Genomic DNA, 23,584 nt, shown 5'->3' on the forward strand with positions numbered 1-23,584 from the left:
TATTTGCTATGAGGATGTTCAGAAAGTGTGGATAGATGCAATTGCTATTGCTCTGATGTAATTCATTGTTGTGTCGTCAGGTGTTGGTGGTGGTAGGTCAGTGTGCAGTGTTATTGTGTCTGGCTGCTCAACAATTGTATCTTATAATGTAACTCTTCATTTGTAAATCTTCTGATGTGGATCTTCAGTAAATCTCTGATGTAAATCATTGACATCAGAAGATTGCTCAATTGACTTTACTGGAGTATATTCAAAGATACAAACAAACAAACAAACAAACAAACAAACAAACAGATACACATCCATTAAACTCCAAATAAGCACAAACTAATCTACACATACCCTCTCAACACACAGCATCACAAACTCTTGCGACTAGTATTCACCGCCTCCTCGCGGGGCACGATATCAATCAAGAAATCAAACATATCCGACTTTTGCAGCGCGTTCGCGATATCGGACCGCTGCAGCGTGCGCCGCTTGTTTTCCTCCGCGTGGATCCAGGCCCGCATCGTGAGCTCGGTGATGAAGATGTCGCAGCCTTTGGCGAAGAGGATCGGGGCTTCGGCGGAGATCATCTTGACGTCTTCGTCTGCTTTCATTACTTTCTGTTGAAGAGGTGTTAGTCCACTCGACTGTGAGAGTAAAGAGTATAGATGACAAGAAGATAGAAGCACCTTTATCCGCGCAAGAGGCAGCTGATGGATCTTAAACTCATGCTCATCCCGCTCAATCGAATTAATAGTCTCCTGCCAATAACTCATCATGATATTCCGATAATGCCCGGACAATCCCTGCGCGACATTCGCAAACGCGCCGCCGACAAAGGTAGCAGCCGGCGCTCCGCCTGAAGCAGCGACCGCCGCTGCTGCGCCATAATGCCCGCCTGACTCGAGGATCTGCTCGTATTGCACTTGTTGGGCGTCGTGTGGTTGCTGCTGCTGCTGCTGCTGCTGCTGCTGGTCCTGGTCTTCTTGCTCTTGCTGCGCGACTTGCTGCGCTAGCTGCTGTGGATCATCGTCGGAGTACATTAGTTCAATCAATTACCACACAGTCACAATACAACACAATAACAACACAATAACAACAAGAAATAGTAATACTCTTCAAAAAAAGCTGATTGTTTACAGAGCAAATGTGAAGCTCAAAAAGCCCGAGCTTCTGGACCCCACGAGCCCCTTTCTGCTTACAGAATAACCCTACTCCCAAACTATAAATCTTTTTTTTTCTGCCTCTACTTCTTCTTCTCTTCTCCTCTGCTTCTTCTTCTGCTTCTTTTCTATTAGAAGTAGAGGAGAACAAAAGATGACAGAAGAGAAAGAGATGTATGAGCTGACGGACGCGGATGTGCTGGAGGCCACTGCACAGATTGAGCAGACCTCAGCCCGAGCTGTTCTTGAGAGGTATTTCTTCCTGCTCTTATTCCTCTTCTAAACAGACAAGATACTAACAGTGTGAAGAATACCGAGACTCCAAGGCCTCTACGCCGAACCTGAAGAGTACCTCCAAAACACCTCCGGGATAGTCAAGATAAACACAAAAGCACTGAGCAGCGGGTCTTCTTCGAAAGTCGAACTGCGCAGTGTTGTGGATTACTCCAAGATCAAGAAAGATGCAAAGATGGTGTGTTCTCTTGTTCTTTCCTGTTGTTGTATGATGAGAAGGAAGAGGAGATGATGAAAACATAACACCAATGATGGCTTGATACTCTACCGGTTCTTGTCGCTTTATGTGATTATTTATGTCATAGTTACCCTGATCCTTCTTCCTTCTCTCATACAAGAGCAGCTTCTTCTTATATATAAGCAGATGCTAACAGCTTACAGGCCAAGGAAGACACCGCGGGCGAGAAATGGTTCGACATGCCGAAAACCGAGATGACCCCCCAGATCAAGCGGGACCTGCAACTGCTCAAGCTCCGTCACGTTCTCGACCCGAAGCGCCACTACCGTCGACCAGACGACAAGGCCGAGATGAAGTACTTCCAGCCCGGGACGATCGTCGAGGGGCCGACAGAGTTCTTTAGCGCGAGGCTGACGAAGAAGGAGAGGAAGCAGACGCTGGCGGATGAGATTATGGCGGATGAGCGGGCAAAGACGTATTTCAAGAATAAGTATGAGGAGATTCAAAAGGCAAAGACGTCGGGTGGAAAGAGGCATTATAAGAAGGTCTTGAAGAAGCGCCGTTGACCTTTACTAGTCCTCTGCTGGAAGAGGCATCTGTGTATATACAACTGTTTGTTTTTGGAGTATGGTGAGGGCAGGAGTTCAGGATCATATCATAATACTATCATTTATCATTACATACTACTCAACCAATATCTTTTTAAACACCGACCCCCAACTCTCCTCCGCCTCACTCGGCACCGTGATTGCGTACGGAAACGGATTCCCATCCGCGGTCGTAATCGACGGGATATGCGCCTTATTCCCCCCGCGAACTCCACGATCTGCATCAACACATGCTGCAGCTGCGCTTCGGCAGCACAATCAAGCCTCGCCCGGTCATGCTCGTTCCGCGGCGGGGGTTCGGCAGAGACGGTGATGGTCCATTGTTCCCAGCAGACTTCTTCTTCGGATTTCGAGAACCATGTGTTGCGGGTTTTCTTCTCGTAGAAGGAGAGCAGGAGTTGGGATTTTTTGCTGGTGGGGGAGGGGAATGTGGAGTGTGCAGGGAGCGCGGAGATCGTGAATGTTGTCGTTGTTGCTGCTGCTGCTGCTGCTGTTGTTGTTGCGTACGGGCGCAGAGACGAAGGGTTATCTGCTGCCAAAGAGTGGAAACTCGAGGTATTCTCCGCATCCATCGCAGCAGCACCACTGCCTATACCCCCGCAGCAGATCCGCCGCCGCCGTCCTGATTATGATTCGCGTCCAACGACGCCACAAGCTTTGCGACTTTCTCAGCAATCAGCGCGTCTAGCTCTGCGTCTTCGACAGCGGGGTATGTGACGTCCAGGACTTCCTGCGGTTGTGCGGAGGGCTTGACGGACGCGAAGAGGCGGTGGAAGAAGATTGTGGAGATGATTGCTGGGTGGGTTAGTGAGTGTGGTTTAGAGCGAGCAGGGATGGAGGAGATACCTTTGAGCACGTCACGGACAAGCAGCCGGTCCAGAGCCACGTCGACAGTGACCAGCAGCATCTTCACTCTCAACAACAAGAAGAGATCAACCTCAAGAAAGAAGCAGCAGCTGGGAAGTTGCTTCAAAGTTGAATCCGCGGACGAGTGAAGTGGCCGCCAGATCTGGAACCCGAACCCTGCTCTGCCCCACAGCGTGCGGCGTGTACGCTACGCCCCACTGCTATCGTGCAGATAAAAGGAAGCCTTCACCCAGAGATGAGTGAGAGTAGAGCAAGCAGAGGGAATGGCGCACCGGGGTTTGTTTAACGCAGAGAGGTTCCAGGAGGGTCCGTTGACGAACGATCTGAGGTTTGGAGCGCAGACGCAGATGCAGACGCAGACGCAGACGCAGACGTCGCAGGAGCAGCTGTACGCGCTGACGAACGCGATCAAGAAAGCGACGCTGAAAGATGATCTTGCGCCGAAAGCCAAGCATGTTGACTGTGAGTGTGCTTCTTTTTTTAATGTGATAAGAAGAGGACGCTGACGAGTGGGTAGACTGCGTGGAGTATACCTGGCGCAACGAGACCGCGCTGTATTTCTGGTCGCAGATAAAAGCGCAATCAACGGGCGCGAAAGGCAATAGCGTACGGATATTCAAAGCCCTTGCGCTCGCGCACAGAGTCATGCAGGACGGACACCCTACCGCGCGGAGTATGGCCCCGCGGTATCTGGACTGGTTCGTGGGCATTAGTGAAGATGAGAGAGCGCAGAAGGGAGCAGGAGTAGAGATGGCGGGGTTGGTGAGGGAGTATGCGGGGTGTTTGGCGGAGAAAGTGAGGTTGCATTCGCGGTATGCTGGGTTTGATGGTATATCACTCTGAAGTGCTGCTATATTCTGTGTCGTGCTTGCTGATTGAGAACAGGACTCCTCCGTGAGATTGAAGGGACACCGACGTTATCCTCCGCGCAAAACTACTCCCTCGCGCTCGACCTGCAAAACATGCACTCCCAGTTCTCGAAATTCTTCTCAAATCTGCTCACACAGATCTCCGCCGACCGCAGCGCAAAGTCCCTCGACCCCTCGCTGCTGTGCGTGATTAAAGAGACAGCGGGGGTGCAAAGACTCGCCACGTCCGTGCTGAGATCGGTGTATAGAGAGGGAGGAGAGTATGATCTTGCTGCGTTGAGGGTGAAGTACGAAGAGCAGCATCGGGAATTACGAGAGTTACTCGCTCTATGCTTGCAGCAGAGTTTATTTACCCAAGAAATTGAGAGTCTGGAATTTGCAGAGGTATGTCTTTTTTATTCTTTGTAGGAAGATAGAGCTGACGGTTTAGACACCGCCTGATGTACAGGAAGAAGCGCTGCCGGCGTATGAAAGAGTGCCGGAGTACCACGACCAGCATGATCCTCCGGCTTACGACGGTCGATGATGGTCATAGATTGTTAATACACAAATACAGTAGATGCACGAGAAATCTGCATTCAGCAAGCGGGCGAGGTGGGTAATAGAAAGGAGCTCCGTATATCGATCAAATAGATCAGAAACAGTTCCACACTCAAAGACCTGCAATGACCTAAATACACCTACTCACCTTCTAGACCCTATAAACTACCACCTTCCAGACCTCCATAACTACTCATCGTCAGACATATTCAATCGTTGAATCAACCAGAATCAGAACAGGTCTTAAGCCAAACCACGTGACTCCCCCGCGTACTCTTCGGTTGCCATCGACGGATTCAGCCGAGGCTTCAGGCACCATCTTCTCTACTTCTCTCGACACAGCACCACCGGGAAATAAGAAGAAGAAGTAGAAGTAGCAGCAGAAGAAGAAGAAGAAGAAGAAGAAGAAGAGAGAGATGCAGTTTATACACCGACACCGGCGGAAGATAGCGGCAGCGGTGGGTGTTGCGACGGCGGGGTATTACGCGTACACGTACCTGAAGACAAAGTTGGAGGACTGGCAAGCCTCGTTGACGAGTGGAGTTACGAATAAAGAAAAGTGAGTCCCCTCCTTTTATATATCAGAAGAGGAAGAGGAAGAGGAGGTGCTAATATGAGCTGGGGGTAGTTTGAGAAGACGGTTCGAGCAGAATCAGAACGACGCGTCGTTCACGGTCGCGGCTTTACTTTCCTCGCTGACTGATCCGCTGATGGAGACGATGCCGGTCGAGGAGATCACGCGGGAGTTACAGGCCAAGCAGCGGATCGCGTCAGCATCAGCGTCAGAGACGGGATCTGTTGCGTCGTCGTCGGTGACGGCGGAGGAAGCAGCAGGGGGAGGGAAGGCGAGGAGTAAGAAGGAGATGTGGGAGGAGATCAAGATCATGTCCGTCACGCGGGCAGTATCGATGATGTACGCGACCGCACTGCTCATCTTCTTTACGAGGCTGCAGTTGAATCTCCTAGGGCGGAAGAATTATCTCGACTCGGTGCTCTCGCTGAGCGAGGAGGTTGCAGAAAACGAAGCGGAGGAAGAGGAAGAGTACAAGAGGCAGCAGAAAGAGGTGGTTGATAATGAGGTCAATCGCCGGTTTCTGACGTATAGTTGGTGGTTGCTGAATAACGGATGGCAGGACCTCGTTGCTGTCGTGCAGCGGGCTACTATCAAGGCATTTGAAGAGTATCTATAACCTCTCTCCTCCATCTGATTTTTCTACAAGTCATGCTAACAGCCGACAGCGTCTCCCCCCGCTCCGAACTCACATACTCCGACTTCTCCTCCCTCCTCACGCAAGTCCGCGCATCCGTATCCTCCCAGACATCACCCTACCTCACCCTCCTCCTCCCCCGCACCCGCTCCGAAGAACACAACGTCCTCGACCAAAACCCCGACCCGGATTTCTACTCCACCCCCGCCCTCGAGCGTCTGATCACCCCGCGCTTAGACAGTTTACTCGACGAAGCAAAAGATCTAATCGAGAGTCCTAACGCCGCGGGCGTGGTCGCGGGGTTGCTGGATCAGGCGTTCGGCGTGCTGCTGTCGAGTTTGCAGGTCGCGTATTTCTACGACGAGCAGCAGCAGCAGCAGCAGGAGAAGAAAGTCAGGTTGGCGAATTTGTTGGCGGGGGTCACGAGGCAGTCGCATGAGATGACGATCGCGAACAGTCAGGCGAATCAGTATCTTCTCGTGAGTTCCCTTATATCTGTATATGTGTGGACACGTGCTAACGATAGAGAAGGCCATGAACGCGACGACAGAGTTGAAGATGTTTAGCGCGGTGGTGTATTCAAACTACGGGACGCTAGGAAGTTTAGTATAAAGAGAGAATCATATTGACATGCACAGACAGAATGGCATCGACTACAAGTAAAGATCATAGTATATACGTATACAGTCGCAACGACAGAGTTAAAGATGTTTAGCGCGGTTGTGTATTTAAACTACGGGACGCTAGGAAGTTTAGTATAAAGAGAGAATCATATTGACATGCACAGACAGAATGTCATCGATACAAGTAAAGATCATAGTGCACACGTATACAGAATCCAATCAGTTCGTTACATGAACATAGTCACAAGACAAAGAAGTAAAAGTAAAGAATATATAGGTTATACTAGCAAAAGCCCACACGACGCTGCATCAATAGCACTGCCATAGTCAGCACGCTTAGATCTCGACGCCGGTGGAGACGCCAGAGGCAGCGGCCTCGGCCTGGGCTTTCAAGTTGGAGGCGACGGAGGAGACGCCGGCGGAGGAGACGAGCTTGGCGGAGATCGGCTTGACGACGGCCTTGTAGACGGTCTGGGCGCCGTGGAACTGGGGGAGGCCGAGGTAGAGCACGAAGATGACCTTGAAGAACCAGTAGAAGGGGACCCTGGCTGGTGTTAGTGAGGGGGTGAGAGAGGGGGAGGTGAGGGATGGCTTACCAGTAGAGGATGGCGCGGCTCCAGAACTCGATGACGGAGAAGAAGGCAAAGACGACCCAGTACTAGAAGAGATTTGAGAGATTAGCAGAGAGCAGAGAGAAGAAGAAGAGAGAGAACATACGGTGAGGTACTGGGTGTCGTCAGCAGTGCCGGGGGAGTCGAGGGCAAGGAGGGAGTAGTATCCGGGGATGACGAAGCCCGCGAGGTTGGCAAGAAGCTCTCCGATGCTGTTGTGTACTGTTAGCAAGGTAGAAAAGGGAGGAGAGGAAGAGGAAGAGGAAGCATACCCGCCAAAGTTGAGGAAGATCATGAAGAGGTAGAGACCGACGGCGCCGAGGACACCGTAGGACTTTGGCACGCCTTAGTAGATAGAGCAGTTAGTTGTGATCCAGGATATATACAGTCAGAAAGAAGAAGAAGATGAGGAAGAGACATACCAACCTGCTTGAAGACCTTGTCGACGACGGGATACTTGTCGAGCTCCTGAGGGATGACGATGATTAGCATGAGCAGTAGTAGCAGCAGCAGCAGCAGCAGCAGCAGCAGCAGCAGTGATCTCACGCACCTTGTCGAGCTTGCTAACAACAGCAAAAGCCTGATCCTGATACGACATTATTGATGATATTTAGAATAGAATAGAATACGATTGAATAAACCAGAATTGAACAGATTCTCGCGATCTACACCGAAAAACAGGAGAAGCCGAGCGGAAGATGTGACGTCTTCTGAGGATTTGGCCGGGTAACTTTTAGGGTTCAGGGTTCAGGGCGAGGGCAGCGCCGCGCGCCGTTTGTGCCGTGGTCGCCATAGAAACCAGCGTCAATAGATTCTGAAGATATTGAATAAAGAGATCAGCAGTGCTGTGTTTACGCGTCGGTGTTGTTGTTGAATACAGAAGAAAAGAGAAGAGAGAGATAGGAGAGTGAAGAATAGAGACCGGCTGCTTCTCTTGTCTGCTTTACTTCTCTCGTTGCTACGCGTCGCGCGGTGTGACGCGTTCTGATCCCAGTCTTGATATCGATTCCTATTCTACTCTTATTGATATCCATATTCATATCATATACTCATCAATCAGCATGGAGGTCACATACGAACAACAACAACAGCAGCAACAGCAACCCTTCGACCCCCCGCGCCTCAAACCATCCTCCTCCTTCGCCGACGACACCGAAGAACTCCGCCGTCAAGGCGATCTCAACCTCTCCGTTTCCCTCGAAGACCTCGCCGTCCGCGTCCGCTACGACGACTCCCGCACCGTCCCCGCGTCCGTCTCCGAACGCAACAGACAGGTCTTCGGCATCGTCTGGCTCAAAAAAACATGCCAGCTCTCGCCGCGAAACGCAATCCCGCGTAACCGCATCTACGCCCGGTATGCCGAGATCTGCGCCCGCCACAAAATAAAGCCGTTGAACCCGGCCGCGTTCGGCAAGCTCGTCAAGCTCGTCTTTCCCGATATCAAGACTCGACGGCTTGGGGTGCGTGGGAAATCAAAGTACCACTACTGCGGCATCAACCTCATCGGCGACGCCCTCGTCCCGATCGGCAGCATCAACAACGCCGGCAGCGCCGCGAGCGCAGATGATTTCGACATCGCCAACGACGACTCCTTCGAGAACGGCCAGGACTCTGCTGCTTCTTCGTCAAAAGCCAACAACAACACATCTGTCGCCCCGCAAAAGGAAAACCAGAACCCGCAGTCGACTCCGCAGTCGAGGCTGCAGTCCCTGCTCTTCACCACTCCGCCGGATAAAGTGCGCTCGTCACTTGACTCGCCGTCGTCGCATCTCGCGACTACACCGCTCGACCCGTCCGCGCTCCCGCCTCTGCATTTCTCGAAAAAAGTAATGGACTCGCCGGCTGTTTCGTTCAACTCGCTCGCGTTCCCGAGTATCGACGCTTTCGTGCCTGCTGGTGCGGATAAAGATGCAGTTGATATTCTTACCGCGCTTTGTCAGTCGCATTGCTCGGCTTTGCTCGAAGCGATTCGGTTTATGCACCTGAAGCAGTTCCTAAACACCTTGTCCTCGTTTCATGGAACGCTTACCTCTCCTGTTCAGAAATTGCTTGCCGTACCCAGCATACTCGAATGGGTCCAGCGCTGCGACTGGATCATGTATAAGGTACTTCTCACTACATTTCTCACTATATCTACATGCTAACAACCCAGGAAATGATCCACATGCTCGCGCCGCTAGCTCTACAAGTCGTCCCCGCAAACGTACTGACCGCCCTGCGCTCACTCTCAATGACCCTCCCGCAAAACATCCTCACCTCCTTCCGCACCCTGCCGCCGCAATTCGTGCAAGTCAAACTGCGCCCGGCCTACGCGTTTTCAAACCTGATCGGCCGTCTGCTGCGCGTGACAAATAGCGCCAACGCGGCAGCGCGCATCCTCGCGAACCCGAACGAGCGCAAGTCGATGCTGGCGGACTGGATTAATTACGTCGACGCGCGGCTGATTGTGCTGCGCGAGGCGCCCTGCGGTGGAGCGATGGCGCTCAAGATTTTGACGGAGGACTTGATTGCGCTGCTTGCTGTGCCGGCGGAGAATATAGCGGCAAACGCGGATCACTGGGGCCGGCCGCATTCACGCGACCTTAACGACGTGTCGACGTCCCCTGCGCCGCCGTCGCCGACTCCAGGAAAGGACGACATGAACGACCCAGGCGAGGGGATAATAGAGCAATGGGCAGAGTACCTGACCGCCCTACCGCTCCGGTTCCCGAACGTGTCTGCGCGCATGTTTTTGCTGTACATGAACGGGATCCTGACTGCCGCGCTGCGGGAGATCACGTTGAACGGCGGCGAGGCGTTTGGTGCGTGGTGGATGGTGCGGTGCTGGATTGATGAGTGGATCGCGTGGGTTGCTGAGCAGGGAGGGTTTTTTGATACGGATTATTTGCCGATTGCTGAGGATGCGGGTGGTAATGGTGGGTTACAGGCGAGCCAGGCGCAGACGGACAAGGCGGAGGAGGAAGACCAGGAGCAGGTCGAAGTAGACCCGCTCCCACCTCTCACTCTCCCCACCACCACCTCACCGTCAAAGCAACAACAACGGCGGATAGACTCGAGCCAGGACCTCGAGGACCTGGAACCGGTGGCGGACGTGAGCCTGGCGGACGTGCGCTCGACGGCTGATTACGAGGACGATATTCTCGGGCGCGGGCCGGATCTCGATCTGGACGTGCAGGCTGAGATCGAGAAGGACGCGTCGAGGCGGTAATACGATTGTATCAGATAAGTTAGTAAATAGAAGATAGTAAGGAAGAGTAGAAGGAAGGTATTAGTTATATCTTACGTAAGACTCCGGGGCATTGGGAATGACGTCACTCTTGGAAGACTCGCGAAGGTGCCGGGAAGTTCGACGGAGGGCAAATCAGGTGGTGGCAGCAGAGTATAACTTGTGCTTCTCTCTGTTACTGTTCAATAACCATTGTTATACTACTATTATACTACTGTTGACACACTCACATCATGGTCAAAGAAACAAAGCTCTACGATCTGCTCGGCGTCGCGCCTACCGCGTCCGAGGCAGAGATCAAGAAAGGATACCGCAAGATGGCGCTCAAGTACCATCCCGACAAAGCCGGTGATGATCCAAAGGTGAGTACTCCTCCTCCCCATTCCTCATTCTCTCTCTCAGCAGTTACTAATAGGTTCACTAGGCCGCGGACAAATTCAAACAAGTCTCAGAGGCGTACGAAATCCTCTCCGACTCCAACAAACGCGCAGTCTACGACCAATTCGGCCTCGAGTACGTCCTCCACGGCGCGCCGCCACCACCCGAAGACGGCGGTGGCGGCGGCGCGGGCGGATTCCCTGGTGCAGGAGCGGGCGGGTTCCCTGGTGGATTCCAGTCGTTCAGCGCGGGCGGACCCGGTGGCGCGCGGACGTTCAAGTTCACGAGTAATGGCGGCAACCCATTCGGCGGCGGCGGCGGCGGCGGATTCACGCCTACTGATCCGATGAATGTGTTTATGTCGTCGTTTGCGAACGATCCTGATCTTGCGGGATTGTTTGGCGGCGGCGGCGGCGGCGGCGGCGGTGGGGGGCCACAGATGAGATTCAGCTCTGGTGGAGGGGGAAGTCCGTTTGGAGGGATGGGCGGGATGCCGGGTGGGATGCCGGGTGGAATGCCTGGCATGAGCGACGGATATCGATCGTCGTCGCCGACGAGGGAAACCCCTGCGTCGGTGTACACTGTCAAACTCCCGCTGACGCTCGAGGAACTCTACAGCGGCGCGACAAAGAAGATGAAGATCCGGCGGCGCAGAACACACGGGCAGGAAGAGAAAGTGCTGCAGATCACAATCAAGCCCGGCTGGAAGGCGGGTACAAAGATCACGTTCCCCGGCGAAGGTGATCTCCAACCCGACGGACGGAGCCAGGACGTTGTGTTTGTCCTCGACGAGAAGAAGCATCCTGTCTTTACGCGCGACGGAAATGATCTGAAAATGGACCTCGAGCTCACACTCAAAGAAGCGCTGCTCGGGTTCTCAAAGATCGTGGGCACGCTGGACGGCAAGAAGATAAAGATCGAGTACAAGCAGCCCGTGCAGCCGGGGTTGGTGATTAAATACCCCGGCCACGGAATGCCGATAAGCAAGGAACCCGGGAAACGGGGCGACCTGTCGATCGTGGTGAAGGTCACGCTGCCGACTTCGTTGACGGCGAGTCAGAAGGCGGAATTGGAGAAGATTTTGTAGGTTTAGTTGCATTTGTGTGGGTTTGCTTTTGTTTTGTTGTTTAGTTGGGCATCGTTATATTATAGATTAATACATGTAATACTCTTAAGAAGTTAGATTATCGCACCCACAACGTAGAAACCTCATTGATATACCACACCACCTGCCTCGTCGTCACCCCATCATCATATGCAACCAACTCCATAATCTCCCGCCAAAGTCCCTCCATAACCTGCGCGATCTGCGCGCGCGAAAGCAAGCTCTCCGCGCTCCTGATCGCCGACGCGGGCCCGAATTGTCGCGCGTAGGAGGCGTACAGCTCGGTTAGGAAAAGTACGTAGTCTTTCTTGAAGGCGGGGTCGGTTGTGGGGCTGTGGTAGAGGGAGGAGAGGGGAGAGAGGAGGTCGTCGTGGAGGTCGGGCCAGGGACGGATTTTGAGGAGGAGGAGGAGGTTGAAAATTACCTGGCGATTCGATCGGCCTGCCCATGTCTTCAAATATCGAGATAAAAGAAAATCTTCGACCGAGACGAGGAGGTCGGTGGTGTAATCACAAAGCTCGGAAACGCGAGCCAGCATCTCGCCCAGTATCTCCTCACTATCGCTATCCGAAGAAAGCTCGTCCGAAAGCGTGCTGGCGATCCAGGTGTTTAATCTCGCCCACGCGAGTTTCCCAGGCCGATTCACAAGCACGAGGCGCACCATACCGTCGTCGCGCAGGACAGAGCCAACCTGTGCGGGCAGCGCGATGCGGTCGATCGAGTGCACGAAGGAAGTCAGCGAGGAAATGTCTTCGACTGTTACTGACGCGCGGGATTGATCTAGCGTCGCGCGGTCGGGGAGGGCGAGTTTGCGGCGTTTGGGAGCGGAGCGCGAGAGCGGGTCGCGGGAGATGTGGGGGGCGGATGATGATGATGAGGAGGAGGAGGAGGAGGAGCGGTGGAGGTCGAGGATGATGGTCATGAGTGCTGGGTCTGGGTATCGAAAGAGAGTACTCCGGAGGCGAAAGAAGCGGTCGATGATGATTTCGGGGTAGTACTCTTTATAAAGCACAAGCAAGCCAGTGAGGTGCTGCGAGTCGCGGTACTTGTTTTGCAGCTCGAGCAGGTACTGGATCCGCCAGGGTTTGATGTCGCGGCGGGTGGTGATGAGGAAGAGGATGTGGCAGAGCCAGGGACGGATGGACTCGTAGCTGAGGAGGAGGAAGAGGAGGTTGTAGAGGGATGAGAGGATTTTGGGTGATTTGAGGAATGGCTGGATGATGACGAGCCATCGCAGCAGTGCGCTCTTCAGATAGTTAGCAGCAGAATAGTAGAGTGGATAGAAGAGAATATGAGAAGATACCTGAACAGCAGGCTCAGCCTTGCCCTGCCCAACCCCGAGACACCCCACGATCCTAAGCACGACCTCATCACCAACACTTTCCTTCGGAATCAGCAACTTGACAAGCTGCAGCGCGTCAGAAGTCGTCAGCACCGCCGGAGACGTAAGCACTTCAGCGGCCAGCAGCAGATCTTGGGGCGAGAGACCGTGCTCGTAGACGTGGATGCCGATGAGCGAGAGTTGGTCTGCGACGAGGGATCTGGGTGCGCGCGAGGGGAGTGCCGAGTGCAGGTTTTTGATCGCGAGGGAGATCTTGTCGGGAGGAGCGAGTTGTATTTCTATAACACTGTTAGAAAAGAGTGCTTTTGTATGTATCAGAAGGAATAAATACCGAAATCCATGGCGGTTGGTGAGGAATCAATGGATATGAACGAATATCAACTGTTTACTATCAAGAAGAGACTATGTTTGTTTACGCGACAGTGGCTGTGCGTGGCGCAGATCCCGATTCGGAAGGCGCTGTGGCGAATGCAGCCGCCTCACCTTCTGTCTCTCGCCTCAACGCGATATCTTCCTCACAAACCTCCACACAGACAGACACCCAACTACTAGCAAAGATGAGCATTGTTTCGCTGTTCCAGAGCGTAAAGTACAAGTACTATGTCACGCTGCCGCTATACATGCTCACGCGGAAAGAGCGCATGATTTTCAGTACGTAATAATCAGAGTCGAGCAGGTTTAGAGATATGAGATGCTAACGTGTTATAGATGCCTTTCTCTTGACGTCGCTCTACCTCCTCTGCGCTGCGTTCTTCACGTACTTCCCGAGCAGGGTCAAGTTGATTGCGCAGCGCGTGCATTATTACTACGCCGGGGACTTTGCTGCCGCGGGAGCCGGTGCTGACGCGGAGGGTGTGCAGTATTGACCTTGATATTAGATGTTCTTATCGTTGTTTGATTGTTGTTTGTAATTGTTTTATGTAATATGTTTATGTATTAATTGGGTTCTTTCTTTTGTTTGTCTCGGTCTGGTTGGGTCGCATATATATACAATGACAATGCACATGCACAATATCCACATTATATCTCCATAATATCTACACCATCCCCCCCACATATCTTACACACACACACTCTCTCTCACTCACTCACTCACTCACACACACTCTCCCTAACGCCTCGGCTGATGCAACTTCGCATCCACGCTCTCCCTCCTCCGCTGATCCATCTTCAACTCAAGCAACTCGGGCTTCATGCACGCGATCGCGCGCGCAGACGGGTTCTCGTCGTACATCTTCTTGCAGCAACTATACAGCGCGTCGATCGCGGCCGTGCAGCGGGATTCGTTGTAGTTTGCGCGCTTGAGGCAGTCTGGGGTGTTTGTGTGTTTGTTAGCGTAGTAGAGAGAGTGTAGATAGAGAGGGAGAGGGAGGGAGACCTTGGATTGCGCAGGCTTCGGCGTGGCAGACTGTTGGTGATGGAGCTTCGAATGACATGTTGCAGTGTCCAGTGTAGATTATGTAGAATATGCAATAGTACTATATACAATGCAATAATGCTATGTACAATACAATACAATACAATACACTAAATGCAATCAGCTTAATAGAAACACGTGTGGTTTAGGGTCAACCATCTCGACCATCTCGACCTCCTCGACTCCATCTGCCATCAGCCCGCCATCACCACTCAACGAACCGCAATTGCCCCTCAGACGAACAGGAAAAGGAAAGAAAAAATGGCAGACACGGCAGTGGAACCTGAGACTAAGAAGTTTGAGTACAGCTCAATATCGTCGAGCTTTGTCGCGCCGGAGGAGGTGAAGACCGACGCTGCTCCTGAGTCTGCTCTTGCTTCTGAGTCTAAGTCTGAGCCTACTACTACAACAGACCCAGCACCGACAACCACAGAACCACCTCCCGACAAAGCCTCCGAAACCAAGCAAAAAGCCCAAGCCAAGCTCGAAGATCTCAAACGGGCGATCGCGCGCGCGAAACGGTTCGGCAGCGACGCGACCGAGCTCGAGAAACTGCTCAAGCGCGCAGACAAGTTCGGGCCGGAAGTCTTGCTTGCGAATAACGCGCTCGCGGGGGTGGATAAGCCGTTGGTTGAGAGGAGTGGCGGGCGGAAAAGTGTGGGTGGGGCGGCGACGAAGCCGTATGAGAAGAAGGGGAAGCCGGAGTTGAGTGAGGAGGAGAAGGAGAAGCTGAGGAAGCGGGCGGAGAGGTTTGGGCAGAAGTAGATCAAGTCGTTGCTTGTAAAATGTAGGATTAGTGGTTTATTTATAGTCTTTTAGTTATAGTCTCAATACAGTTTAGATCTCAGTGTACGTGTATTGGATTGCTATCTAATCACTTCATCTCCTGGGCTCGAACGGGTTCCCATCAGATTCGGTCGTGATCTGTGGTCGAAGCGGATGTTCGGTCGTCGAGCTCGCGGAATCCAGTCGCGAGTCATAGGTTCTATATCAATAATTAGCACTCTATAGTTGATAAACAACAGCTGACATTCCTGGACCTACTCGTCGTTGTAGCTCTGAGCTGACTGGGAATATCTCGGGTCGTAATCATAGTTCCCGTTTCTCTGCGCCGCGACCTGTCGCCGCCTCAACTCCTGGTTCGCAAGCGCGATGCGCTCCTCCTCATCAATCTCATCCTCCGGCTCGACAATCTCCGGACTCACTTTCGCCTCCCCCCACGACCTGATACTCCACGCCCTGCCCTCGCGCGCGGTGTCGTTCAACGAGGGGAAGTACATCCGGTACGACATCCACGCAATCACAAAGCCCATGATCGAGCCCGTGAGCACGTCCGTGCCGTGGTGGCGATGGTCTTTCACCCTGCTCGTCGCGATCGCGGCTGCGCCCAGGAACGGGAACATCACCGCCGTGGCTTTCCACACCTCGCCCTTGTTATCGTACAGCGAGAGTTTCCCCGCGAGGTAGAACGACAGATAGCCCAGGCCTGCGAAAGCGGTCGAGCTGTGTCCGGACGGCCAGGATCGGAAGCCCTCGGCGAGGATGTCCTTGTCTGGCTGCGTGCAGACTGTGATGTCTGAGAGGCCGTACGGCGAGGCGTCTGTCGCGCCGTCTTCGGGCATGCACCGCGCAATCGCGTCCGGGCGCGGGCGGCCGACGATTTCCTTGAGCGAGGTCGTGATGACGAGCGTGATGGCCTCGGACAGAAGCAGACCGAGGATGCCCGCGTTGACGTCCCAGAGCCGGCTCGAGAACGAGGAGTGGTATCTGAAGTGGTCGACGACGAGCGGCCAGAGCACAATCACCGCCAGCGGCACGATGATCGAGTACACGACCGCGAGCCCGTACGGCACCGTCTCGGGATCGGCGATGGGGTATTGCAGCGTGATGTCGGAGAGCGAGAAGCGCGAGTAGGAAGGCTCGAAGGTGGCTATGTAGGACCACACGCCGATCAGCACGATGCAGAGCGCATAGTCAAACACGTACGAGAACGCGATTCTGAACTGAGATGCTTTGCGACGGGCCATTTGTTCTTGTTCTTTCTGTTATCGCTATTCGTATGATTCTTCGTGATGAGAAGAAGCAGCGAAGTGGACGAGGCGCAGGGCAGCCGAGCTCGTGCAGCCACATTACGTGCGGCGGGATTATGTAATATATTCATAACAAGTCATTTCTGTCTCTATTGTAGTAAGTTCTCTATCTACTTTCGCAGCCTGTGCTCCTGCTCAAACTCGATAGCCTGCATCACCGCCGCAAGCACATTATCAACCACCGCAGTCGGCTTGCTGCGCGAGTCGAGCACGTCGCCGTCCTTGTACACGCCCGACCGCACGAGCAGCGTCGACCAGCCGTAGCTGTTGCCGCCCCGGATGTCGGACGCGGGGTTGTCGCCGACCATGTAGACCCTGTGCACGTCTTGTGTGTAGCCGAACGCGTGGCGGCGCCAGTCGTTGAGCACGCTGTGTGCGTATTCGTAGGTGAAGAGGTACGGTTTGCCGATGATTGTGCTGCGGGTGTTAGCGTGCTTGAATATAAGAAGAGTAGGCAGGATATACACACCTCTGCATCTCGGAGCCCGTGTACTCGCGGAAAATAGTCTCGATCCCGCGTCTAAACGCACCCTGGCCGAACCGCGGCAGCGGGTACTCGTTCGCCCACAGCAAGTCGTCGTTGGAAAAGTAAATCGGCACCGTCTGCTTGAGTCCGCTGCTGCGGGTGCCATACACGCCCTCGTCCGAAGCCAACACGTCAACGATAACCTGCGTGTCGCAGCCCCAGTCGCGGGGATCGTTAAACACCAGCACGGCGTCGAACTTACTCTCCGACAACGGCCGCGCGAGTGCAAGGTCCTCGGGCGTGAACCGGTTGAACGGCCAGATGTTTTTGTTGGCGGCAAGCACGTCGACCGACATTGTGCAGTCCTTGAATCCGTACGCCTCGGCTACGTGCCGGCATTTATCCCGGTCGCCGCCTACGACGAGGACTTTGTTGTAGCGGTGGACAAGACGCTTGAACGGCGTGTGGGACTGCACGAATTGGTCGATGTGGATGTCGATCCCGAGCTGCGAGGACAGGCCTGCTACGCGCTCGGCTTCGCTTTTTCCGCCGCCGTTGGTGAGCAGGATCCTGGGTTGTTAGTGTGCGAGATGTGAGGGGGTGGAAATCATAGTAGATACCATGGGATACTGTGCTCTTTCAAGAGACGTAGAGCTTCCTTGCCTTCCTCCAGCGCCTTTGCGCCACGGATAAGCACGCCGTCGATACTACACAGGTCAGCACAGTGCACTCAATCTCTTAATAACATCGAGCATCAGATCACATACTCAAAGGCAAACGCGAAATCGCGCGCGAGCTCGCTGGTCGCCGGCTTCCTCGAGAACTGCCTCCGCTGGCATCCGGAAGCAGCGGTGATTGCCGAGCAGCGCGCCGAGCAGCGCGTGATCCCAGACACGCACGCGATCGTGCGTCTCATATACAAGCTCATTGTTATTGTAATTGTCTATATCTCTGATGTTGTCTATATCTGGTGTCTATATCAGATGGCTGTTGGCTGGCATGTGCCAAACCCCACGTGACTTCGGATCAGGGTCAGGGCGCAGGCTTCCTTGGGCTTCTCTGATTGTCAGCCAGGATTGATTTCTCATCAACATCGTCATTCGTTCTATTTGTAAGCGCACTTTGGATCTGTTTGTGAGGAATTGCGGTGTATAAGAGGATTGTGTGTCCTGAATTGAATTGAGTGCTGATATCTGAATTCAGGCTGCCTGGTTGCATTACGTTCGATCGACGCTGTGGTTACTATCGCTTCCAACATCAATCACACTAGAATATCAGAATCAATGGCGGTAAGATCAGTGTCGTTTAAATAGAGAAGAGCACATGCTGACATTCTTCTAGGACTCTAGCAAGATGCAGGTCGACGAGGAAAACACCGAGATCGACGAGAGTCTTTACTCGCGTCAGCTGTAAGTCTGATCTGCTTGTGCATCTACCTCACAGACAACTAACAGATTCAGATACGTCCTGGGCGCAGAGGCAATGAAGAGAATGAACAACTCGAACGTTCTGCTCGTCGGACTCAAGGGCCTTGGAGTCGAGATCGGTAAGTGATTAGATGGTTGAAGATCGACTTCTGCAACAATGCTAATCCTCCCCCCCCCTCCAGCTAAAAACGTCGCTCTGGCGGGTGTCAAGAGTCTGACTCTTTATGATCCCGCACCGACCAAGCTCGAGGATCTCTCGTCGCAGTTCTTTCTCGCCGAATCCGACATCGGCACGCCGCGTGCCGCCGCGACCGCTCCTCGTCTGGCCGAGTTGAACCGGTACGTCAAGATCGGCGTGCACGACGGCCCGCTCGACGAGGCCGCGATCACACAGTACCAGTGCGTTGTACTGACAGAGACCTCGATCGAGACGCAGGTGCAGATCAACGAGATCACGCACAAGCACAACATCGCCTTCATTGTCGCCGACGTCCGCGGCCTGTTCGCCATGGCGTTCAACGACTTTGGCACCGACTTCACCATCATCGACGCCAACGGCAACGAGCCCGCGACCGGCATTGTCTCGGACGTCGACGAGTCCGGGAACGTGACTGTGCTCGAGGACACCCGGCACGGGCTTGAGGACGGCGACTATGTGACGTTCAGAGAGATTGACGGCATGCCCGGTCTGAACGACGCCGAGCCGCGCAAGGTGACGGTCATTGATCCATATGCGTTTAACATCGGATCTGTTGCGGGACTGGGCACGTACGTCCGAGGCGGTCTGTACCAGCAGGTGAAGGTTCCGTTCCAGATCAGTATGGAGTCGCTGATGACGCAGCTGCAGAAGCCCGAGTACTTGTACTCTGACTTTGCAAAGCTCGAGCGGCCGCCGCAGTTGCACATTGGGTTCCAGGCGTTGCAAGGGTTTGCAAACAAGCACGAGGGCCAGCTTCCGAAGCCGATGGACGAAGCCGACGCGAACGAGGTTGTGCATATCGCGCGCACGCTTGCGGCGCAGATGCCGGGCGTGCTGGACGGGGCCGAGTTGGACGAGAAGCTGATCAAGGAGCTTGCGTACGAGGCGCGCGGAGATTTGCCGCCGATGGTGGCGACGATGGGCGGAATTGTTGCGCAGGAGGTGCTGAAGGCTACGTCGGGCAAGTTTTCGCCTATCCGCCAGTACTTTTACTTTGACTCGCTCGAGTCGTTGCCGGAGAACTATGCGCGGACTGCGGAGAACACGGCGCCGGTTGGGTCGCGGTATGATAACCAGATCGCGGTGCTGGGCAAGGAGTTCCACGACAAGATCCGGAACATGAAGGAGTTTTTGGTGGGCTCGGGAGCGATCGGATGCGAGATGCTCAAGAACTGGGCGTTGATGGGACTCGGGTCCGGGCCGGAGGGCAAGATCACGGTGACGGACAACGACACTATCGAAAAGTCGAACTTGAACCGACAGTTTTTGTTCCGGCCGGCGGACGTGGGTAAGCAAAAGAGTGATGTTGCGGCGAAGGCGGTGGAGGCGATGAACCCGGATATGGCGGGGCATATTGATGCGAAGCAGGACAAGGTCGGGCAGGACACGGAGAATGTGTTTGATGACGATTTCTGGATGAGCTTGGACGCGGTGACGAACGCGCTTGATAATGTGGAGGCACGACAGTACGTCGATAGACGGTGCGTGTTTTTCAAAAAGTCGTTGCTGGAGAGCGGAACGCTGGGGACGAAGGGAAACACGCAGGTTGTGTACCCGATGTTGACGGAGAGTTACTCGTCGTCGCAGGATCCGCCCGAGACGGGGATTCCGCTGTGCACGCTGCGCAGTTTCCCTAACCGGATAGAGCACACGATCGCGTGGGCGAAGAGTTTGTTCCAGGACTACTTTGTGCTTCCGGCGGAGAACGTCAACCAGTATCTGTCGCAGCCGGATTACGTTGAGTCGACGCTGAAGATGAGCGGAGACAAAAAGGGGATCTTGGAGAGTCTGCAGGCGTATCTGGTGACGGAGAAGCCGCTTACGTTTGACGAGTGCATTGCGTGGGCGCGGCTCGAGTTTGAGAAGAAGTACCACAACGAGATCGAGCAGTTGCTGTACAATTTCCCCAAGGACGAGGTGACGTCTTCGGGGACGTTGTTTTGGTCTGGCCCCAAGCGGCCGCCTACGCCGTTGTCGTTTGACGTTGAGAATCCGACGCATTTGGAGTTTATAATTGCGGGCGCGAATCTGCATGCGTTCAACTACGGGCTTAAGGGCAGTTCTGATCCGGAGGTGTTTAAGAAGGTGCTTGAGAATGTGATTGTGCCAGAGTTTTCGCCAAAGTCGAATGTGAAGATCCAGGTTGAGGAGAACGAGCCGGTGGAAGGGTCGAGCGGGAACTTTGAGGACGACGAGCTGAAGCACTTGGCGGAGAGTCTGCCGACGCCGTCGTCGCTGGCGGGGTACCGGTTGGTGCCGGTTGAGTTTGAGAAGGACGATGATACAAACTACCATATCGACTTTATCACTGCGGCGTCGAACTTGCGCGCGATGAACTACGCGATCGAGCCGGCGGATCGGTTGAAGACGAAGCTGATTGCGGGGCGGATTATCCCTGCGATCGCGACGACTACGGGGTTGGTGACCGGCCTTGTGAACCTGGAGCTGTACAAGGTAGCCGACGGCAAGAACAAGATCGAGGCGTACAAGAACGGGTTCGTCAACCTCGCGCTGCCGTTCTTTGGGTTCTCGGAGCCGATCACGCCGCCAAAGATCAAGTACAACGACAAGGTCGTCGACGGGATCTGGGACCGGTTCGAGATCGACCGGGACATGACGCTGCAGGAGCTGCTGGACTACTTTGAGAAGGAGGAAGGGCTGACGATCACGATGGTCTCGCACGGCGTGAGCATGCTGTACGCGTCGTTTGCGCCGCCAAAGAAGCGCGCGCAGAAGCTGCCGCTGAAGTTGACGAAGCTGATTGAGGACGTGACGTCGAAGCCGGTGCCGGAGGGCACGAAGACGTTGCTGTTTGTGTTGTGTGCGGAGGATTTGGAGGGCGAGGACGTTGATGTGCCGTATTTGCTGCTGAGACTGAAGTAGGCGTAGTAGTATAGCAGTAGCAAGAGTATAGCAGTAGTATTGTTCTTTAACTGAGATATGTTGATAATCGATTACGTAACTGCATAAATGTCACAACTCGCGGCACAAAAGGAGACGAAAACGTTGGTGATCGGTTTTGCCACTTGCACTGCAGCAGAAGCACAGAGTCTCGAGTGTCTGCAGCAGCTATTTTGCAGCAATTCAGGGCGGAATTGTCGAGGATTCACACAGCAGAGCATCGGCAGCTCTGTATCTGAACTAGTTGACAAAAAAGAGACGAGCAGAGCAGACAAAAAGACTCGCAAATGGCCTCTGTGCCGTCGTTGCCGCAGCAACCACCACCACCTCCTCCTCCTCCTCCTCCTGCGCAGGCTCAACAACAACCTGAAGCAGCAAACAACTCCTCCTCCCTTCCCCCTCCTTCCTCGACCGCTCCGTCGGCATCTGCGTCGGCGTCCCCGCCGCCGACTTCAATCGCGACCCTCGCCCAGCTACGCACAGGATGCATGGTCTGGGTGCACAAAGACGGCGAGCTGCGGCAGGCTGAGCTGCTGAGCATCATGCCCCGCAAGGGCCTGCTCACGTTCTACCTGCACTACCGGGACTTCAACAAGCGACTCGACGAATGGGTCCCTGCCGACCGCCTCGATCTGTCGAAGCCGGTGGAGTGGCCGAAGCCCGAGAAGCCGAAAAAACCACCGGGCCACGCGTCAAAGGACTCGCCGCTCGTGCGCGAACGCAAGAATAACAAGCGCGCGAGACCGCCGTCGAAAGCGCAGCGGGCGAAAGCGCGCGCGTCGGGTAAGGAGAATGTGGATTCGTCTGCTGCGCCATCGGTAGAGACGACACCCGCGCCGACGGACGAGCCGGAGGAGCATGAGCATGAGCATGATCATGATCATGATCACGATCTCATGGATCTCGATCAGACCGCGCCGGAGACGACGACGGAGGGCCAGTTGCCTGAGAATTACTCGCGCGAGGAGGAGATCAAGAAGTTGCGGACGTCGGGCTCGATGACGCAGAACTTGCAGGAAGTCGCGCGCGTGCGGAATTTCATGAAGATCCAGATCGGAAAGCAGGAGATTGAGCCGTGGTATTTCAGTCCGTACCCCATCGAGCTGACGGAGGAAGAGTGTCTTTATATCTGCGAGTTTTGTCTCTCGTACTATGGCTCGATCAAGCAGTTCCAGCGGCACCGCGTCAAGTGCACGTTGCAGCATCCGCCCGGGAACGAAATCTACCGGGACGAGAACGTGTCTTTTTTCGAGATCGACGGGCGCAGACAGCATACCTGGTGCCGCAACCTCTGTCTGCTATCGAAACTGTTTCTCGACCATAAAACACTCTACTACGACGTCGACCCGTTCCTCTTCTACTGCATGACCGTCCGCGACGAACTCGGCCACCATCTCATCGGCTACTTCTCCAAGGAAAAAGAATCCGCAGACCAATACAACGTCGCCTGCATCCTCACCTTGCCGCAATACCAACGCCACGGCTACGGCCGTCTTCTCATCGCCTTCTCCTACGAACTCTCAAAGAAAGAAGGCAAACTGGGATCTCCCGAAAAACCCTTATCCGACCTCGGCCTGCTCTCGTATCGCGCGTACTGGTCAGACACGCTCACCGAGCTCCTCGTCGACGCACTCCCGGAGACGCGCGAAATCACGATCGACGAAATCGCGTCGCGCACGTCGATGACGACGCAGGATATCCTGCACACCCTGCAGACGCTCAACATGCTCAGATATTACAAAGGCCAGCACATCATCTGTCTCACGACCTCGGTCGTCGAGCATCGCGAGGCAATGTCGAAAAAACGAAGACGCAGGATCGATCCGGAGAAGCTGTTGTGGAAGCCACCGGTGTTTACGCCCGCGCAACTCAGATTTGCCTGGTGATTTATCTATCTGACTTGGAAGCTGGGGGATGAAAAGCAAATTACGTTCATTTTTGTTGTTTATGGTGTTTATAGGTGCATTGTTTTTGGGCTTGTATTAATGTATAAAATCACATCTATGATTCATAGACATCTATCGTAGATTAAGTCTCTTCCTACTAGCTCTCACGCTCTTCTCCTTCCTCTTCTCCTTCGACTT

General features: G+C 54.1%; 15 protein-coding genes across 15 annotated transcripts; 7 read left to right on the forward strand and 8 right to left on the reverse strand.

Annotated features, from left to right (window-relative positions):
• Window positions 1-258: 258 nt before the first annotated feature.
• BZA70DRAFT_285326 (histone-fold-containing protein) lies at window positions 259-1,203 on the reverse strand. Its single transcript, XM_064913719.1, has 2 exons — window positions 678-1,203; window positions 259-608 (listed from the first exon to the last, which is right to left on the reverse strand). The coding sequence occupies exons 1-2, from the start codon at window positions 1,029-1,031 to the stop codon at window positions 360-362; spliced, it is 603 nt and encodes a 200-aa protein (XP_064765578.1). The 5' UTR covers window positions 1,032-1,203; the 3' UTR covers window positions 259-359.
• A 64-nt stretch (window positions 1,204-1,267) lies between these two features.
• Window positions 1,268-2,307, forward strand: BZA70DRAFT_285329 (putative nucleolus protein required for cell viability). Its single transcript, XM_064913720.1, has 3 exons — window positions 1,268-1,403; window positions 1,461-1,623; window positions 1,827-2,307. The coding sequence occupies exons 1-3, from the start codon at window positions 1,306-1,308 to the stop codon at window positions 2,187-2,189; spliced, it is 624 nt and encodes a 207-aa protein (XP_064765579.1). The 5' UTR covers window positions 1,268-1,305; the 3' UTR covers window positions 2,190-2,307.
• Window positions 2,169-3,082, reverse strand: BZA70DRAFT_97248 (uncharacterized protein). Its single transcript, XM_064915581.1, has one exon. The coding sequence runs from the start codon at window positions 2,801-2,803 to the stop codon at window positions 2,300-2,302; it is 504 nt and encodes a 167-aa protein (XP_064765580.1). The 5' UTR covers window positions 2,804-3,082; the 3' UTR covers window positions 2,169-2,299.
• Window positions 2,821-3,138, reverse strand: BZA70DRAFT_292061 (autophagy-related protein; the record flags this gene model as incomplete). The annotated part of the gene is made up of 2 exons (XM_064914349.1): window positions 2,821-3,026; window positions 3,078-3,138. 2 exons carry the CDS (start codon window positions 3,136-3,138, stop codon window positions 2,821-2,823), a joined length of 267 nt encoding a protein of 88 aa, XP_064765581.1.
• BZA70DRAFT_97189 (ANTH domain-containing protein) lies at window positions 3,083-4,708 on the forward strand. The gene is made up of 4 exons (XM_064915580.1): window positions 3,083-3,560; window positions 3,616-3,927; window positions 3,984-4,351; window positions 4,398-4,708. Exons 1-4 carry the CDS (start codon window positions 3,362-3,364, stop codon window positions 4,491-4,493), a joined length of 975 nt encoding a protein of 324 aa, XP_064765582.1. The 5' UTR covers window positions 3,083-3,361; the 3' UTR covers window positions 4,494-4,708.
• A 126-nt stretch (window positions 4,709-4,834) lies between these two features.
• BZA70DRAFT_285344 (peroxisomal biogenesis factor 3) lies at window positions 4,835-6,468 on the forward strand. The gene is made up of 4 exons (XM_064913722.1): window positions 4,835-5,066; window positions 5,136-5,687; window positions 5,747-6,194; window positions 6,247-6,468. Exons 1-4 carry the CDS (start codon window positions 4,924-4,926, stop codon window positions 6,325-6,327), a joined length of 1,224 nt encoding a protein of 407 aa, XP_064765583.1. The 5' UTR covers window positions 4,835-4,923; the 3' UTR covers window positions 6,328-6,468.
• On the reverse strand, window positions 6,339-7,616 carry BZA70DRAFT_285348 (uncharacterized protein). The gene is made up of 6 exons (XM_064913723.1): window positions 7,500-7,616; window positions 7,372-7,417; window positions 7,222-7,294; window positions 7,056-7,161; window positions 6,935-6,996; window positions 6,339-6,882 (listed from the first exon to the last, which is right to left on the reverse strand). The coding sequence occupies exons 1-6, from the start codon at window positions 7,545-7,547 to the stop codon at window positions 6,675-6,677; spliced, it is 543 nt and encodes a 180-aa protein (XP_064765584.1). The 5' UTR covers window positions 7,548-7,616; the 3' UTR covers window positions 6,339-6,674.
• Window positions 7,617-7,747: 131 nt separating this feature from the next.
• Window positions 7,748-10,266, forward strand: BZA70DRAFT_285350 (RFX DNA-binding domain-containing protein). The gene is made up of 2 exons (XM_064913724.1): window positions 7,748-9,054; window positions 9,102-10,266. Exons 1-2 carry the CDS (start codon window positions 8,011-8,013, stop codon window positions 10,155-10,157), a joined length of 2,100 nt encoding a protein of 699 aa, XP_064765585.1. The 5' UTR covers window positions 7,748-8,010; the 3' UTR covers window positions 10,158-10,266.
• A 55-nt stretch (window positions 10,267-10,321) lies between these two features.
• Window positions 10,322-11,713, forward strand: BZA70DRAFT_261364 (uncharacterized protein). Its single transcript, XM_064910897.1, has 3 exons — window positions 10,322-10,537; window positions 10,600-10,907; window positions 10,998-11,713. The coding sequence occupies exons 1-3, from the start codon at window positions 10,409-10,411 to the stop codon at window positions 11,638-11,640; spliced, it is 1,080 nt and encodes a 359-aa protein (XP_064765586.1). The 5' UTR covers window positions 10,322-10,408; the 3' UTR covers window positions 11,641-11,713.
• A 24-nt stretch (window positions 11,714-11,737) lies between these two features.
• On the reverse strand, window positions 11,738-13,565 carry BZA70DRAFT_269853 (Mis6-domain-containing protein; the record flags this gene model as incomplete). The annotated part of the gene is made up of 2 exons (XM_064911240.1): window positions 11,738-13,278; window positions 13,484-13,565. 2 exons carry the CDS (start codon window positions 13,563-13,565, stop codon window positions 11,738-11,740), a joined length of 1,623 nt encoding a protein of 540 aa, XP_064765587.1.
• A 320-nt stretch (window positions 13,566-13,885) lies between these two features.
• Window positions 13,886-14,557, reverse strand: BZA70DRAFT_97468 (Cx9C motif-containing protein 4, mitochondrial). Its single transcript, XM_064915583.1, has 2 exons — window positions 14,379-14,557; window positions 13,886-14,311 (listed from the first exon to the last, which is right to left on the reverse strand). Exons 1-2 carry the CDS (start codon window positions 14,434-14,436, stop codon window positions 14,112-14,114), a joined length of 258 nt encoding a protein of 85 aa, XP_064765588.1. The 5' UTR covers window positions 14,437-14,557; the 3' UTR covers window positions 13,886-14,111.
• Window positions 14,558-15,267: 710 nt separating this feature from the next.
• On the reverse strand, window positions 15,268-16,578 carry BZA70DRAFT_285362 (PAP2 domain protein). The gene is made up of 2 exons (XM_064913725.1): window positions 15,462-16,578; window positions 15,268-15,402 (listed from the first exon to the last, which is right to left on the reverse strand). Exons 1-2 carry the CDS (start codon window positions 16,442-16,444, stop codon window positions 15,297-15,299), a joined length of 1,089 nt encoding a protein of 362 aa, XP_064765589.1. The 5' UTR covers window positions 16,445-16,578; the 3' UTR covers window positions 15,268-15,296.
• BZA70DRAFT_285363 (HAD-like domain-containing protein) lies at window positions 16,579-17,763 on the reverse strand. Its single transcript, XM_064913726.1, has 3 exons — window positions 17,594-17,763; window positions 16,977-17,543; window positions 16,579-16,924 (listed from the first exon to the last, which is right to left on the reverse strand). Exons 2-3 carry the CDS (start codon window positions 17,327-17,329, stop codon window positions 16,618-16,620), a joined length of 660 nt encoding a protein of 219 aa, XP_064765590.1. The 5' UTR covers window positions 17,330-17,543; window positions 17,594-17,763; the 3' UTR covers window positions 16,579-16,617.
• A 181-nt stretch (window positions 17,764-17,944) lies between these two features.
• BZA70DRAFT_97431 (ubiquitin activating enzyme) lies at window positions 17,945-21,622 on the forward strand. The gene is made up of 4 exons (XM_064915582.1): window positions 17,945-18,084; window positions 18,177-18,382; window positions 18,434-18,519; window positions 18,583-21,622. The coding sequence occupies exons 2-4, from the start codon at window positions 18,327-18,329 to the stop codon at window positions 21,480-21,482; spliced, it is 3,042 nt and encodes a 1,013-aa protein (XP_064765591.1). The 5' UTR covers window positions 17,945-18,084; window positions 18,177-18,326; the 3' UTR covers window positions 21,483-21,622.
• Window positions 21,623-21,625: 3 nt separating this feature from the next.
• Window positions 21,626-23,583, forward strand: BZA70DRAFT_285376 (histone acetyltransferase ESA1). Its single transcript, XM_064913727.1, has one exon. It carries the CDS (start codon window positions 21,788-21,790, stop codon window positions 23,384-23,386), a length of 1,599 nt encoding a protein of 532 aa, XP_064765592.1. The 5' UTR covers window positions 21,626-21,787; the 3' UTR covers window positions 23,387-23,583.
• Window position 23,584: the final 1 nt, after the last annotated feature.

The sequence above is a fragment of the Myxozyma melibiosi genome, assembly GCF_037950935.1.
Source record: "Myxozyma melibiosi strain Phaff 52-87 chromosome Unknown BZA70scaffold_16, whole genome shotgun sequence".
Lineage (NCBI taxonomy): Eukaryota > Fungi > Ascomycota > Lipomycetes > Lipomycetales > Lipomycetaceae > Myxozyma > Myxozyma melibiosi.

Bases quoted from the DNA above. Each gene is read 5' to 3' on its own strand.
- BZA70DRAFT_261364 (XM_064910897.1), top strand. From the start codon at position 10,409: ATGGTCAAAGAAACAAAGCTCTACGATCTGCTCGGCGTCGCGCCTACC. The intron at 10,538-10,599 runs GTGAGTACTCCT...TAGGTTCACTAG, and splicing joins AAGCCGGTGATGATCCAAAG to GCCGCGGACAAATTCAAACA. The intron at 10,908-10,997 runs GTTTATGTCGTC...GCCACAGATGAG, and splicing joins CCTACTGATCCGATGAATGT to ATTCAGCTCTGGTGGAGGGG.
- BZA70DRAFT_97468 (XM_064915583.1), bottom strand. From the start codon at position 14,436: ATGTCATTCGAAGCTCCATCACCAACAGTCTGCCACGCCGAAGCCTGC. The intron at 14,312-14,378 runs GTCTCCCTCCCT...CAAACACCCCAG, and splicing joins CGAAGCCTGCGCAATCCAAG to ACTGCCTCAAGCGCGCAAAC.
- BZA70DRAFT_285376 (XM_064913727.1), top strand. From the start codon at position 21,788: ATGGCCTCTGTGCCGTCGTTGCCGCAGCAACCACCACCACCTCCTCCT.
- BZA70DRAFT_285362 (XM_064913725.1), bottom strand. From the start codon at position 16,444: ATGGCCCGTCGCAAAGCATCTCAGTTCAGAATCGCGTTCTCGTACGTG. The intron at 15,403-15,461 runs GTAGGTCCAGGA...TTATTGATATAG, and splicing joins GCTCAGAGCTACAACGACGA to AACCTATGACTCGCGACTGG.
- BZA70DRAFT_285344 (XM_064913722.1), top strand. From the start codon at position 4,924: ATGCAGTTTATACACCGACACCGGCGGAAGATAGCGGCAGCGGTGGGT. The intron at 5,688-5,746 runs GTATCTATAACC...AACAGCCGACAG, and splicing joins ACTATCAAGGCATTTGAAGA to CGTCTCCCCCCGCTCCGAAC. The intron at 6,195-6,246 runs GTGAGTTCCCTT...ACGATAGAGAAG, and splicing joins AGGCGAATCAGTATCTTCTC to GCCATGAACGCGACGACAGA.
- BZA70DRAFT_285363 (XM_064913726.1), bottom strand. From the start codon at position 17,329: ATGTCGGTCGACGTGCTTGCCGCCAACAAAAACATCTGGCCGTTCAAC. The intron at 16,925-16,976 runs GTGTGTATATCC...TAACACCCGCAG, and splicing joins ACGGGCTCCGAGATGCAGAG to CACAATCATCGGCAAACCGT.
- BZA70DRAFT_285329 (XM_064913720.1), top strand. From the start codon at position 1,306: ATGACAGAAGAGAAAGAGATGTATGAGCTGACGGACGCGGATGTGCTG. The intron at 1,404-1,460 runs GTATTTCTTCCT...AACAGTGTGAAG, and splicing joins GCCCGAGCTGTTCTTGAGAG to AATACCGAGACTCCAAGGCC. The intron at 1,624-1,826 runs GTGTGTTCTCTT...AACAGCTTACAG, and splicing joins TCAAGAAAGATGCAAAGATG to GCCAAGGAAGACACCGCGGG.
- BZA70DRAFT_97431 (XM_064915582.1), top strand. From the start codon at position 18,327: ATGCAGGTCGACGAGGAAAACACCGAGATCGACGAGAGTCTTTACTCG. The intron at 18,383-18,433 runs GTAAGTCTGATC...TAACAGATTCAG, and splicing joins AGTCTTTACTCGCGTCAGCT to ATACGTCCTGGGCGCAGAGG. The intron at 18,520-18,582 runs GTAAGTGATTAG...CCCCCCCTCCAG, and splicing joins GGGCCTTGGAGTCGAGATCG to CTAAAAACGTCGCTCTGGCG.
- BZA70DRAFT_97189 (XM_064915580.1), top strand. From the start codon at position 3,362: ATGGCGCACCGGGGTTTGTTTAACGCAGAGAGGTTCCAGGAGGGTCCG. The intron at 3,561-3,615 runs GTGAGTGTGCTT...ACGAGTGGGTAG, and splicing joins GAAAGCCAAGCATGTTGACT to ACTGCGTGGAGTATACCTGG. The intron at 4,352-4,397 runs GTATGTCTTTTT...CTGACGGTTTAG, and splicing joins AGAGTCTGGAATTTGCAGAG to ACACCGCCTGATGTACAGGA.
- BZA70DRAFT_97248 (XM_064915581.1), bottom strand. From the start codon at position 2,803: ATGGATGCGGAGAATACCTCGAGTTTCCACTCTTTGGCAGCAGATAAC.
- BZA70DRAFT_285348 (XM_064913723.1), bottom strand. From the start codon at position 7,547: ATGTCGTATCAGGATCAGGCTTTTGCTGTTGTTAGCAAGCTCGACAAG. The intron at 7,418-7,499 runs GTGCGTGAGATC...GTCATCCCTCAG, and splicing joins TTGTTAGCAAGCTCGACAAG to GAGCTCGACAAGTATCCCGT. The intron at 7,162-7,221 runs GTATGCTTCCTC...AGTACACAACAG, and splicing joins ATCTTCCTCAACTTTGGCGG to CATCGGAGAGCTTCTTGCCA.
- BZA70DRAFT_285350 (XM_064913724.1), top strand. From the start codon at position 8,011: ATGGAGGTCACATACGAACAACAACAACAGCAGCAACAGCAACCCTTC. The intron at 9,055-9,101 runs GTACTTCTCACT...CTAACAACCCAG, and splicing joins GCGACTGGATCATGTATAAG to GAAATGATCCACATGCTCGC.
- BZA70DRAFT_285326 (XM_064913719.1), bottom strand. From the start codon at position 1,031: ATGTACTCCGACGATGATCCACAGCAGCTAGCGCAGCAAGTCGCGCAG. The intron at 609-677 runs GTGCTTCTATCT...CCTCTTCAACAG, and splicing joins TGCCTCTTGCGCGGATAAAG to AAAGTAATGAAAGCAGACGA.